A 15,108-nucleotide genomic window follows, 5' to 3' on the forward strand; every position below is an offset into this window, starting at 1 on the left:
TTTCTTTTTTGTAGTCGTATTAAAAATTCTGGATAATTGCAGGTCTTATCTGATCCCTAAGGACGAAAAAAGTAATCTATTTACTGATTTCAGTTTATAGCTAAAATTTTTCATGACTTCGAAATCAATTGCCTAAAAAAATAGACGTTGTGTTTAACTTACTTTGCACTACGATGTTCTTTGTTGTTTACCTGTTACCTATTCCCATTAATAACAAGTTGCATATCACAATATTAGCGTTGATGAAAATCGCAATTGAACATATCTTGTGTTAATAGTGAATTGCTTATTATTTTAACGGCTTCGGCTACGGTTTTTCGCAAAAATTCATTTTTCATTTCTCCGTGTTTGTCGTTCTTTTTTATAGACGTACAAACATATTCTAGATAATTACTGGTCTCAATATCTTCATATAAAGGTATGAATGAGCATAAGCCTATTTAAAAATTTCAGTGAATATCTAATGAATTTCATTATTTGAAATTGTTTGTTTTCAAAAACTATAAACGTATTTTTACTTTGCCTTTTTTGCCTACTTGTTATTAAGTCTCATTAAGGACTGATCCCGTGTTTTCAATTGTTCTCCTAATAAACCAATTATTGTAAACGTTTTTGTCTTTTTTAATGCAAAATTTTTGCTTGACCGTTTTTACTTCGAGTGACTTTCGCCCTTGACTGTCTGCGTTTTGCGTGATCTAAATTTCCCTCTCAATCACAATTTCAAGCAGCTGAACTCAATTGGCGCCAGTTTAATCCTCAAAGTTAAGTGAAAAGTGTGCCGAAACTGGTGTCATTTTTCACTTTAAATCTTAGCCGTGGTATATATTAACCTCTAATGTGGTTATTTGAAGCTTACCATTGAATTTCTCAGTCCCATTTAGACTTCCCCTCCTCCCCCCGACTGAAGCAGGCTGCTATTGATTAGAGCTCCCACTAATCTTACGAGAGCAATTCTTCCGACGTTTAGTCGGTTATGTTTTCTACTGGAGTACAAATTACTTTGTTTAATATAGGTTTTTAATGATATTTTGACTCTTATTAAATTTTTCTTAAAATGTGGTCAATGAGTTTTGGATGCAAATAATTTTTGTTGCTGTTTGATTTTGTTGTTTGTCTTTTTTTCGTAGTTTAATAATGGCAGGTCTCATCGGCCCTCTAATATGGCATTTTTTCTATTAATTGATTTGATTTGGAGGCAATTTTTCTCATACACCAATTATTTTTTAGTTTATTTGAGTTTTTGAAAGGTTGAGTTTTTGAAAGGTTTTGAAATTTCTTCATTATGTAGACAATTTTGTCAAGAATGTGGATGAATGGGGTCGGAAAATTATGTGCGAGCGTCCAATACGAGCCTCCTTGTCAAATTATTTTAGTTGTTTCAATTGTTTCTTTCTTGTTTTAAAATTAATATTTATTGTTGAGTTCGGAATTTCAATTTGTTGCTTTGCACTATTTATATCTTTACTCTGTGTTCTTGTGATCTTTTATTTGAAGGTCGTAGCAGTCTTTCGCAGCATTTTGTTCAATAAGGATCGACCAAGTGTCAAAAGTAGCAAAATTAACGGATAGATTGCCATAAAACAACTGAGTCTGCTATGCAGTTCCAAAATACCAACGAGGAAAAAAATGTCTGATGAAAACACTTTTGATTAAGAGCTTGTTCAATTGTGTAACTAAAAAGATTTCTAATAGCTTGTCTCAAATCGTTTTTGTTTAATAGCCGCACAGCGATAGCTGGGGCTATTATTGGCCTTCTCTTGGTTTTTACTAATCAAAGAATTTGAATTGTATTGGGGCGCTGTCTTTTTTTACAGATCTGTTCACACATTTTCATGATTTTTGAAGTCATATTGGAGTAGTGTTTTTGGTCACGCCGAAACAGGAAATGGAGCAAAAAAGCGAGTGGTTTTGCGGCGTTAATTTTTTTCGCTCTAATTTTAAAGTAGAGTGATGAAACGGTGTTTGAACAAAAATTCGGTTTCTCGGTAGTGGTTTTTTGTTCACATGCGGCAATTTCACTCTGGTTTTTACTGTTTTTTTCGATTTTTTGGATCGGATTTTTTTCTAAATAGTTTTAAAAAACTAGTGGTTTTTTGATCTCCCTAGCAGCATTTTGACATTGATTTTCTGTTTTTTCTTCATTTTTTCATCTGATTTTTTTAGAAATGGTTTTCCCAATTCACTCATTGTCCGCTCTAGGTCTAGTAGTTTGCAAAGTCAATGAAAATTCTTTGAATTGTACGTCAGGACTTGTCCTGCTATGTTTTTTTATTTCGTCATGATTTTTGTTACGACCATATGACGTCACAGCCACTTTTTGTTCATTCGTTCATGCAATTTCAACTGAATTGCATGCGTGACGTCTTTTTTCGCTCTTAGTGGAGCGAGTTTTTTTGTTCATTCGCGTGATAAGATTTTTGGTCACACTTGACTTACCTCACTCTCAGAAATGACTTCCTCACTTTGAAATTGACTTTTATTTACTTTAATTCAAAGAGATAAGGTCAAATGGGTGTGTGTCACTCTAAATGAAGGTTATTTGAGATCAGCTAATAGAGGCAGCAATAACTTATACAGATTTGTAATCAAAATGTGACAGATCAGCCTTCAATGATAAGACCAATTTTTTTGGTCTGTCTTTTTTACTGCTTTTTTGAGACTGCCGATCTACGAATCTATTGCGGCTATTTTCTGGCAATCTGCCAGCTATGTTTTTACTACGTGAACTTTGTCTAGCACTGCCGATGGACAAGCTGCTCGAGCGGTTACTGTAGTATTAATAAAAAATGGTAATTTTGAGGAACTGTTTCAGATGTCACGAACAAGTGTTGGCATTGTTAACTACATTTAATACCGAATCAAAATAATGGATGTGTCGGGAGATAATATTGGTTTCAGTGAACCGTTTGATTTCGATTGTGAGAGCATGTTGCCTTTTAGACTGTGATTCTTCAGTCCTAACAATCTTAGAATTCTGCCAAAATGTACGAAGCATTTAAAGATTAACTCTACCTTGTTCTCAATATTCTGGTGGACAGAAACCTCATGGCCTTTGTAGGCATTTATTTTCAGAATTTCAGATTTATCGGATTCTATGTTATCAGATGTTATCGGATTTATCGGATTCTATTGCCATTTTGTCTGAAGTGCAAACCTAATTTTAAAAATAGTCAATTACGCATGATGTATCAGATCTGAATCCATGAACAATCTAATTAGTTCATTCGAGGACAAATATCTTTTGTTCATTTGACAGGTTTTAGTATACCTTAGTAAACTTTATAATGGGCGCCATTGTCGTTACCGAAGTATGTTCCGAACAAATTAAAATGTTTACTTGTAGGCTGATGGTATCTATCCTAAAGCTAGACCTATTTAGTGATGATTAATTTGGATTTACTCTCTTTAATTGTTGAGACATTAATGAAATCGGTTCTGTACACACGAAAGTGAATCATGGGGTTCCTATTTCATCTGGTTGTAGTGAGTGTATGTAAGCAATTTGTCGAATGACAGCATAGATATATTTGGACATATTTGGCCTGCATTTTCTGAGTCGGGCTGGGAATGATGTTAATACATTTTGGTTCATAATTGCTCTTGTTGGCCGCAGTTGAACTAACTGTGCGCAAAATAGAGAAAAATACAATTCAATGTGAATTCCAACTTGGTTTAAAGGGCAAGCTAAAAAATTTATAGATTGCCCAATTTCAGGTATCAACGGAAGAATTGACCCTTGGGAAGAGGTCGTATAATGTTTGCGGGATTTATTGTGTTGTGTGAATGTAATGTGATGTGATTTAAGGTTTCGGGTTTATAACTTTCGAAACGGAGGAGGGAGCACACAATGCGACATTCAACAAACGATTCCAGGAATTTATGGGCAAACAAGTATAGCTATTCATTCATTTCATTTCATTATTCGTTCACTTAATTTTCAAATTTTAATAAGCATTGTTTTATGCTAACGATGTATTTATCTTTCAGGTCTTCGCGTAGCACAATTTAATAATTAAATTTAATACTTGGTAGATAATTTCGCGATTAGAATCCTTAAGTTATGGTTCCTGTTATTTGTCAGCTTTTAAACAGTTCAAAATTTGATGATAATTGAATTTTATTCTGTAACTGTTCAAAAAATTGTCTTGTTCAGGTGGACGAAGTAATGGGTTTATATTAGCCAGCTTTGTTTTAACTCAATATATTAATTTCTCTGTTGAGGATGTTAATTTAAAATGCATGACCTAAATTAGGAAATATTTTATATGAAATTGTTCAATAACCATTAAGTTCACCTGTATTCTTTTCAATCAGATCTAATTTTGAAAGCTTTATTTTTTAAAGTTTTAGTTTGGAAAGATTTTTTAAAGCAAAATGATAATTGCATGCATTGATAATCTTTTTTTTCCCAATTAATCAAAAATGTTCCATATTCGGATGCATCATTTCAATTACTATGTTCTGAACTATTATGGTTGGTTTGATAGAATTTATGAGGTCGAATTTTGTTGTTGCTGAATTAAGATATCACCAGAGGTTAACCAATGTCTCTCAAATAGTGTTTGATGGTTTTAGTAAGCTCATGTTGGTCCTTGTTGAATGATTATCTTAACAATTGAAGTAATATTTAGTCTCCGCGCCCGACCATCGAATTGTTCTAAATTGTACGCTTTCTGATCAGCAATTTCATTTTTTTTTAAATTGTATTGTTGTTTTGGGTGTTTGGACAATTTTACTCAATTCCATTTTACTCAATATCATTATACCCAACCTGTCAGTTTAGCAATAGCAATTTTGTTTTACCCTATTGTTAAATTTACCAGAACGATTATTTAGCATAACATCTGAGGGCCATGGCCATACCTCTGAGGCCCGTGGGACGTGATATGAAACTATCACAGCCGAACATGGGATTAAATTATCCGCTTATGTATGTTGAAAATCCTTCTAATAGAGACTGCTAATGTGTAATCGAATTAGTAAACGAAAAGATGAAAGAGCATAGGGTATAATGGCAGGTTGGGAATGATTGAATTGAGTATGATTGCATTAGGTAAAATGAAATCGGGTAAATTGTATCCGCTGTTTTGACAGCATTAAGAACGGAACAATATCTCAGATGGTACAATTTCAACGCCCACGTTTTACAATTGGAATCAATGGCGTTTCTGAAGATGCATGTAAACAACATTAATGGCGTCATGCTAAACGAGGTATTTTTTCTGGCCTATCCATAGAATGCCATGAATAAGACTACCGAACGTAGTTTAGAAATTAAATTTAACTCAGTGAGCAGTCGATAGTCTGTTTTTAATTTGTTCAATTTTGTCGTCGTCTAAAAATTCGCTAATTTCAGCGGCTGTTAATATATTCTGATTCTCAAAAAGTAGATATTTTAGAACTCAGATAAGTTTTTGACCTAAGGTAAGGATTGGGTGGGTTACGTTGAGTTGTACCTAGTTTTCATCAATTCTACCATTTTTCTCAAAATTTAATGCTGGAATGCATGTTCCTAGGCGTTGTAAAATCCTTAAATCGTTTTTCGAAAAGCACATTCTTCAAAAATATTTGCTTCGCTTACTTATATCTTTTAAATCGATGTGATTGAATTTTGCTGTTCTCTGTTGCTTTTATGCGAGTTCTCATATGCAAAATTATTTTTTATTTTAAATTTGTGGTCTCAGGAATGCCGAAAAATTTGTAAATTTATTTCAATTTGTTCATGAAAAATAGGGAATATTTCCCTGATTGTAAAGAATACTAGTATTTTTGATGACAGGGCAGAAAACCTAACTGTCATTAGCAGCTAAATCTAGCTTAAAAAACAAGCTGAATCATGTTTACCTGAGCAAAGCACAGCAAATTTTAACCGAAACATTTTGTTCAATAAGGATCGGCCAAGTGTCAAAAGGAGCGAAATTAACATTTTAACTGGTAGATTGTCATAAAACAACTGCGACTGCTATGAAGCTCCAAAATAGCAACGAGGAAAAAATGTCTGATGAAAACGCTTTTGATTAAGAGCTCGTTCAATTTTGTAACTAAAAAGATTTCTAATGGCTTGTCTCAAATCGTTTTTTGTTTAATTAAGTGTTTTTTTAAGAAACAAAACAGACATCCTCATTAAAGCAGGCAAAGGCCATTATGAAACTGAGGACATCACGCGTTACCAAAAATTTGACCGCGGAAGAAAAATACTTCAAAAATATTGAAATGGACGTTACACTTGCAACTGAGCCTAAAGAGTACCTAAGTTATAGAATGAAAAGCTGATGTCAAAATCAGTTTTGTATTAATAGTTCGATTTTCATGTAACTTTGAAAATTTGAGGGAGGAACTTCCGGGAACATTTCTCTATCTTCTGACTGACTTCGTTATTTTGCCTTTGACCGTTTTCACGAAAAGACAGTTGAAATACAGCGACATAAGTCAAAATGAATTGTTTATTGAGTGCATCTAAATTCTTGAAAATTGTGTAAACAAAATTAGAAAATTCAAAGCAGAAATAAAGGTTTGAGTAAATGAGGGCGGATATTAAAAAAAATAGCGTAATTTAAAAAAGATGGTTGGAAAGCTCCTCAAAAGATCATTTTTGGTTAACTGAGCAATAAATTTAATGATTAATGGATCTCAAACGAAGTATTTTGAAGCCATTATAGTAATTTTTGTTCTTTTATGTAAAATTGCTGCTTGACCATTTTTGCGTTTTTGTTCTAGAACATTCTTTGACTACTTAGTGAATTTTTTCACACTTATTCATTTTTGAGTGATCCAATTGCTCTCGTTCTGTAAAAAAGTTTGTTTGTAAAAGCCATTGTGAGCCAAAGGAAATCAAAAGATGAAAATAACGCATGAGGTTCACAAAAAATTCATCTGTCATGAAGTTCGATCCTCCCCCCCCCCCCCCCTCCACATTGGGGTAGGAAAAGCAATGAAACAAAGTTAATTATAGAAAACTCAGAAGAAACCGGGTCTAGGAAATAAACCCGCACGAAAAAAAGCCACTTAAACTTAGATAGGAAATAAACCCCTAAGGAAAATAAACCCCAATTTTAAAATTGAATTTCGGTCGGAATAATTTGTTCGATTGTGATAGTGTCATATCAAGTCCCACGTGCCGCTGAGGCATGGCCATGGCCCGCGAGGCATGGCCAAACGCGCTAAATGCGCAGCTCTTTAATAGTAAAGTGGGGGTTTATTTCCTATCTAAAATGAAGTTGGGTTTTTTTCCATGGGTTTTTTTCCGCAACTGGAAGAAACCATTTGTTTTTGTAGATTTCTATTTGCTAATTGAAGCCAGCCAGTAGTTTGTCCAAACTTCGATTACAAAAATGCATTGCATCCCAGACAAGGGTAACGATCTCCAATACTGTAATTTCATATTCTCGTTTCTTATTTGATTCGGTTTTTTCTACTTGAGAGCGATGAAAATTATTTTAATTTTAGACTGCAAAGTTAATTTTAGATTTGATTTCAAGTGCTTTTATTTAAAGACTGATGATCAAATTAGTCTGAAAATTGTATATCCAAACCACTTTATGGAATTATTTAGATAAACTTATTAATTAAGCTGCAAGCCTTCCTGTTCAAATGTCTTTGTATTGTCTAAATAATAATTAACTACATCAGCCAAAATCTCAAAAAATTAATAGGATCAGGAAGTGTAAGCTTTCATTGTACGAACTCTCAATTTAGATATCTACTATACTACTGACGCTCTAAAGCACTTTTTCAGCTAATTATTTAGCATAATTGTTCGTTTCTTTGACGGGGTCTGTTTAATTCTGTCGATTAAAAGCCATTTTAATGTGACTCATTTTCATATCTCTAGTTTGATAAGTACCGTTTCAACTTAAAACTTAAGGCAGTTTTGTATCTACTCTTATATATGACCTGCAAGCCATTCTCGACACATTATTTACTGTTCTGCTAGATTAATATTAGGAACGAGAAACTGTTAAATTGCGTTCTTTTTACTGCATTCAACTTTATTACATTCATTTGTATTATTTTTTCATAAATTATCTAACAATATCTTAGTATCAGGCTAAACTTTCTGTCAACTTTGTGTCTTAACTTAAGCGTTGTTAATGAATGGTTTTATGACAATTTTGAACTTCTTGATTTGTCTAATTTGGTCAAATTTGTAATCATCAAACAATTTATCAATTTAACTTTTTTAAAACCTAAATCTTTCAAATATTTTTGTTCAAAAATGTAGATTTTGAAAAATCTTTCTCATGCTGTCCTCAAAACTCTAAATGAATCTAAAAATATTTAAATTATCTTCTAACGTCCGAAATTGTGCCAGGTTCAGTATCATTTTATTATTTTTCTAGAAAGTTCTCAATTTTGAAATTATGATGTCATTAGCATTTAATTACTTAGCCTGAACGAGTTCTTTGTTCGCAGGTTGAGGTGAAAAGATGTGAAAATCGTGATAGAGGATATCAAAGGAATCAAGATGGAGGTGGAAGAAACTACAATAATCAGTACGGCGGTGGAAGTTACGGAGGTGGAAATCAGGGGGGATATGGTCACAATGGCGGAGGTGGAGGTGGTGGATACAACCAACAAGGTAAGGAAATTGGGTTATTTTGGTAAAAATCTAGCTCAAAAATCGACGCGCTGGGAAAAATTCGAAACTCAAAAAATCAACGCACTGGGAAAAATTCGAAACTGCAACTTAGTTTGGTTACACTTAACGAAAAATGTTTCGTCGACAGTTTAGCCATTTTTGTAAGCTATTTAATTTTGATTAAAACTTTTTTTGCTATGCTTTTTCTTTGGTGAAACTCATTACTAGACTTTGTAGTAAGTTACTGTTCTTTTAGGCAATTTGATCCCATTATATTAGAGCCATTTTTATAGGAGGCTATGGCGGTGGTTACCACGGAGGTCAAGGGGGTGGAGGTCAAGGGGGTTCAGGGGGCTATGGAAGTTATGACGGAGGTCAAAGTAACTCTGGCTATGGATCATCACAACAACAGCAGCAACAGCAACAATCGAGCCAGCCTAGCATGGGAGGGTTCCCGGGATATCCAGGTTAGATCATCGTAGAAAGCATTTTGGTGCAATTATACCTTAACTATCCCAGTGGTTACTGGTGTTAAAAACGGATCTTGGCTCTTTTTGGTCCATTTTGTCGAAAATTGTACGGCATACTCGATTTCATTTCATCTTCTGCATAGCTCGAATCGTAATTTTGGCTTTTTTTAATTGTTAACAGCAAATAGAGAAAATATTTGAAAATGTTTCCTCAACTGATATTCTGGTGTTGTATGTCAAAGCAAGGTTAGAGCCTGAGGGAGCTGATGACTGACTAGTTTTATAGGACAGTCTAGCTTCCAAAAAACTGTCCCCAACTTCTTTGAATTAAATTTCTCTATAAATGTCCGTTAAATGCCAAATTTGGCTAGTTTTGGAGTTTATTTGATAGCTCATTTTTTTGCAAAAGGTTTTGGAGGCTTTCAGCAACAACCGGGCATGCAAGGAAGCAGTGATTCTCAGAGGAGCCAACAGGGTGGCCAGATGATGGGCGGAGGAGGCGCTTCTGCAGCCTCAAGTGCTGCCGGGATGTTCAACCAGTCAGGAGGAGCGCAAGCCCAGCAGCAGTCTTATCAACAAGGCAAGTTTGTAAAATTGGTAACCATTTTATTGAAGCTTTAAAACAAAAGAAAATCAGTAGACAATATAAGTGCTCCGAGGAAATGAAAATGTCTAAATTTATAGGTCAGGATGAAATTTTTCGTCGCATTCGTTCGATGAATTCCGCGTTGTTTTGTTTTAGCTTACTAATTTAGGGTTATGCAATAGCAAAGAGTCAAAACTCAAAATAATTTTAATTTGAGCATTTTTTCGACGTTGGTTATGATCATTTTGAATCGGGTTGGAGCTGAAGTTGGCAAAGACGGCATTTTTAATGTCCTCTATTTTTTTGAAGAAGCGGGAAGTGGGCATCGAAAATTATGTCCCAGAACCCCCCGCCTCTGTGAGGTCTGGACATACTCCTCTAATATGATCGCGTCTTTTTCCAGGAGCAGCTGTCCCGAATAGCAACCCGGCAACAAACTTCAACATGGCAGCTATGCCCACGGCGGGAGCCGCGGCGGCTGGAGGAGGAGCGTCTGCTGCTCAGCAATCGCAGACTGCGGCATATGCCCAGTATGCGCAGCTATGGTACGCTGTCCAACAGCAGCAGCAACAGCAGGGCTCAGGGACACAGGCAGCAGCTGCTGGAATGATGCAGGGCAATCCAAGCGTCAACCCAGGTAGTGTGAACCCCGCCATGGGTGGAGCTGCAGGTGAATTTTCTAGACAATTTACCCCACTGGGTGGTCTGAAAGAAACGAACCGATCAAGTTGATAAAATAGCATTTTTCCTGTGCTATGTGTTATATAGCACAAAAGACATATTTGCTAAGACTAGCGATTCCTATAACCTGCAAAGGTTTTTTTTTTATTTGAAGTGTTAATACATTGGTAAGTGGGTTTTTAAATAGCTGAGTGGAGCTATTATTGTCCTTCTTGTTTTTTTGTTTACGAATCGAAGAGGAGTATTGGTTTTCTAGAGGTTTTTTTAATCGGAATTACTATTTGTTCCGGCGTCTTTTTGAATAAAAGCTAAAGTGAGTAAAAATGCCATGTAAACTAATTTTTTGAGCTAGAAGGGTTTTTTATAGCTGCGAAGCTGTAAGCTGAGCGGAGCTATATGCGGTGCTCTTGGTTTTTACGACTCGAAGAGGAGTATTGGTTTTCTTCAGGTTTTTTTTTACCGGTACTATTCGTTCAGACGCTGTTTTGACCTAAAAGCGTAAGTGAGTAAAATTGCCGTGTGAACTAACTTTTTCTGAGCGAGAGAAGTTTTTTTGATGACTTTTTGATGAATGCGTTTAATAAATGACTTTTTGACTTTGAAAGTAGTTTTTGAATGAATGGCACCTATAAGTAACCGTTTTTAGCCGTTTTTTCGTCTAAATGACCCAATTTTTTTTGCTTGTAATTTGGTTTTTTGTAGAAATTATTTTTATTCGATGCTATATTGAATTGTAAACCTCGAAAATTGATACCATTGTGTTTTGTGGAGCCCGAAGATTGCGTTTCAAGTTCAAAATTGGCTCATATTTCTTGATTATTTAGTTAATTTTTGTTTTTTTTCTATTAATTTTGTCATTTTGGATCTTTTAACCGTCTGTTTGTCAAAAATCAGTTAATATGGCAACTTCTTTTTGAAAATTCATATACTCAACGCCTCTTATTACCTCGATATAATTTTGTTTTATAAAATTGTACATATGCTAATCCGATTTTGGTAGTTTTTTCAGATTTTTGTCAGTTTTTTGGTTTTTAATTTGGTTTTACTTACTAGAAATAGTCTTTTTGTGCAAGATGAGGGGTTACAATTTCGTTTCATTAAAAGTTAAATCATTTTTTGGCGTTAAGTTTTTGAAAAACAGTTCAAACTTTTTCCTAAATGCAGTCTTAAAAGTTTTTTGACCATTTTTTTTGCAATAGTTTCAATGTTTCGTATGTTTGAATTCTGCTTTTTCCTATTTTTTTTCTCTTCAGGAGGATAGATCTTTGTATCGGATGACTAGTTATCTTTTCTATGTCTCGAATGCTGAACAATGAAATGTATTCGTTTTTCTTGATTTTTTTAATTTGATTTTTAACTTTCAAAAATCAAGAATGTCTTTCTGTTAAGGTGTTCCTTACATTGTGCCCATATTCTTCACATTCTAGTTAGTAACATTCTATCTTTGTTTTGGCACATACATTTTTTTCGTTTTATTAACTTTTTCAGCCTTTCATAGATTTTCGTCATTTCTTTGGTTTGCAATTGATTTCATTCAACATATGGCAGTACTGAGAGTTTGCTAGCAAGCCTTTTCCAAAATGTCCACTTATTACTTTTTACTGCAACTTTCTTCCGGCCTTGGTATTAATTTCAACTATTTTTTGTCTTCTGCTGTTTATGTTCTTCTGCTGTTAATGTTCTTCTGCTGTTTCTTTTCTATGATCAATTTATTTTTTGAATTAGTATGAAATCATGTTGTGTAGAATATGTACAACAAGGAAGAAGTATGTGCTGTTTTTGGTCTTAATTGCTGTTATTAGAAGTGTAATTTTAGTAGTTTTCTAATTAAATTTGAGCATTCTTATTTGAAAAGATTTAACTTAGTTTTTAATATTATTATCTGCCGTTTGCTTTCCCGATCTTTGAGATTAGAAGCGTGAATTATTTGGCGGCAATTGATAGCCTTGTCAGCGTTTTCAACCTATCAGTATTTTGACCAGCTGGATTGTTTCGGATTTTTTTAACGTTACCAAACGTTTTCAATATTATGAAATTTTGCTGCATATTGTTTCTCTTGGTAACAGTAGTTTAAGTTTCACCAATGTTTAGATCAGAGCTCGGGAGGTAATGACTTAATGGTTTAATACAAAAGGTAACGGCTTCCGCTGCAATTACGGTTTTGCTTGTGAAGTTTTGACGCATCGAGTCGGTTCCTGAATTCTTCCGGCTATGTTTTTTGTTTTGTCGTCTGACACTCTTTTTCGTTTTACATTTGTTCACACAGAAAAGCTTAAGAAGTCAAATTTTCTGAATGACTTCTTCCTCTCACTAACGGCTTTGCGCGCGTGACGTCATTTCTCACTCTCTTTAGCAAAAGTTTTTTGCGTGATTAGATTTTGATCACAAGTGACTTACCTCACTTAATAAAATGACTTTTGCTTTTTAAAACTTAAGTTTAATTTGAATTTGTGTTAGGTCAAAGGAACTCATATGTGCAGTAAAGGTCCCTAATAAGAGGCTTCTGTGGGATGAATTTCAACAATCTTTATTGTTTTATCGCTGAATAATTTTTACCTAGCTTTTTTAGTGGAGACGATTTTTTTTTCAATTTAGATCTGTCTCTGTACTGTTCAATATCTATTATACGACACGCAGGTCTATTCTTTCGCAGCTATTCCGGCAATCTGCCGGCTCTGTTTTTTCATGCGCTGCGTCCAGTGAATGAATTTGAGAAGTGTTTTTGATAGAATGGCACGTATAGATAACCGTTCTTTAATAGCCACCGTCAGCCTCTCAGCGGCTATTATTTAGGTGCTCCCCTTTTTGTTTTTAATTTGCTCTACCTTTTGATCACATATTTTGTTTTTTATAAGTCACAATGTTCACGCTTGACTGCTGACTTACTTCACTCACTGTTTCAACTGAATGTATTTTAAATTCTTTCACATTTTGAATAACGTTCTGTAATGAATACGGTCACGGTCAAGAGAGCAAAATCAAAAGAAGCTGGATAAACATATAAAGACCGGTTATTAAGTCATAGTACATTAGGTTATCAAAGTTCATTAAAGCGATTTCTAGCTAGCATTAGTACTATGCTTAAAAGCCTTCAGTTTAGAAGCTGAATTAAATAATTTTAGAGTCTAACCGAATAAGAGGAATCTACACACCAAATAAAAACACTTTGACGCCTAGAAAATTTCTGTCAATTTCTGGCGGTTCAATGGCGGATGTTTTCCGGCATTTTGTCGGCTATGTGTTTTCTTTGTCTTTTTGAGACTACTCATCTACGAAGCTATCTTCTGGCAACTCTTTAATCTATGTTTTGTTAGCTGCACTTGTTTAATTGCTCTCAAACAAAGATTTGCTACTATTTGAGAGTCAATGGCATCTTTGCAGTTTTTACTCTTACCCAGTGAAGCCAGCCTGCCCAAGATGAAGCTCACTGCAGCCAAAGACAGTCTCACGCCAGTCGTTTGCGAAAAATGATGTCCGACGATATAGTTTGGTAAAGATAATGGTGATTAACTGGTTTGATCTTTTGAATAGGTGGCTCGACTAACCCAACCCCTGACCTGACTGCCAACTACCAGAACTATCTGATGCAGTACCAGCAGCAGAACCAGAATGCCAGCCAGTCAACCATTGCCGCCATGGGAAGCACCGCAGCTGCAGCTGGATCGCAGGTCTTTAATCTTTCCGTTATGATTGAAATTTTTGCAGTAGTTCAGAAGTTTTGAAAAATACTTCATAACGGCAGTTTTCTTGTAGACTTAATTTGAAGGTCTGGATGTCATTTACTTTGCCATTTCAGGCCCCAGTTGGAGTTCCTCCCCCGAACGTGGCAGGAGGAGCATCGGCCACCAGTCAGCCCAATGCGAACCCGGCTGGAGCTGTGGCTGCTGCGCCCAATGCTTTCAACTTTGCAGGTAAACAATAATCATATAGAAGACCCTTCATTGGCTTTGATGATCAAACAACATTGCTTGATCAGACAGAACTCGTGTTTATGAAACGGTTTCTTACTCAGAATAATATGAGTTTCCAAAACCTCAAATAGTCTGGAAATGGGTTTTGCGAGAGATCCGATTTTTTATCTTTGACTGAGCTGAGATTTGATTTCCTCTAGATGTTAGCAGCTCAAGGCTCTTGGATCAAGTTTAATGATCTGATTTCTGATTAGGTCAACCTGCTGGACAAAATGACATGTATGCTCAGATGTACGCACAGTACATAGCAGCCATGAACTCACAGCAATCAGGGGCCGCAGGTGGTGCTCCCCAAGGTCAAGCAGGTCGTTAAATGGTGGACCACAGGTGCACAGAATGGAAATTCAAACGAGAATGTGATCTGAGAGAGCTAATGAGAGTTACATTTATAAAGAAAGCGTTGCGTGAAAATTCCAAAATTTGCAACGAAAGAAGTAGTTGTATGAAATCGCAAACTGAAAGAGATTTTTGATGTTAAAATGTGGGGCTGCAGTTTACGTTTAAGAAATCATTGCAATATATATTACGAATGAAGTTGGAAACTTGTGTTTTTATACTTATTATGCCATTTGGTCTGATTGATTTGTTGTAATCGTTTCTGGTTCACGGGTAGATGATGATTTATATACTTATATACATTGTTGTGTTCACGCATGTTTGTAATTTCAAAACATCCTTTTCGTTTTTTCAAAGTTGTTTTCACTTAATTTTAATTCTGAGCCAGGCCTGCCTTGTACTTTAATGTGTAAACGCCTCAAAACTGAAATTGAGATAAATTTCTGCCAAGGAGCTGGAAATAATTAAACCTTAGATAACAGTTGA

General features: G+C 35.1%; 1 protein-coding gene across 2 annotated transcripts in view; it reads left to right on the forward strand.

Annotated features, from left to right (window-relative positions):
* Positions 1-14,978, forward strand: part of LOC142350972 (uncharacterized) — a 38,336-nt gene extending 23,358 nt beyond the window's left edge. The window contains exons 5-12 of one of the 2 annotated variants that reach the window (XM_075402999.1): positions 3,806-3,891; positions 8,413-8,578; positions 8,872-9,045; positions 9,458-9,628; positions 10,038-10,304; positions 13,847-13,983; positions 14,112-14,226; positions 14,481-14,978. In XM_075402999.1, coding sequence (XP_075259114.1) covers positions 3,806-3,891; positions 8,413-8,578; positions 8,872-9,045; positions 9,458-9,628; positions 10,038-10,304; positions 13,847-13,983; positions 14,112-14,226; positions 14,481-14,599 — 1,235 coding nt within the window. In that variant the 3' untranslated portion in view covers positions 14,600-14,978. The remainder of the gene's footprint in view (positions 1-3,805; positions 3,892-8,412; positions 8,579-8,871; positions 9,046-9,457; positions 9,629-10,037; positions 10,305-13,846; positions 13,984-14,111; positions 14,227-14,480) is intronic. The other variant, XM_075403000.1, reaches the window with a different exon arrangement.
* The last annotated feature ends 130 nt before the right edge of the window (positions 14,979-15,108 follow it).

This window comes from Convolutriloba macropyga, chromosome 12 (assembly GCF_964194025.1).
Source record: "Convolutriloba macropyga chromosome 12, txConMacr16.3, whole genome shotgun sequence".
Lineage (NCBI taxonomy): Eukaryota > Metazoa > Xenacoelomorpha > Acoela > Convolutidae > Convolutriloba > Convolutriloba macropyga.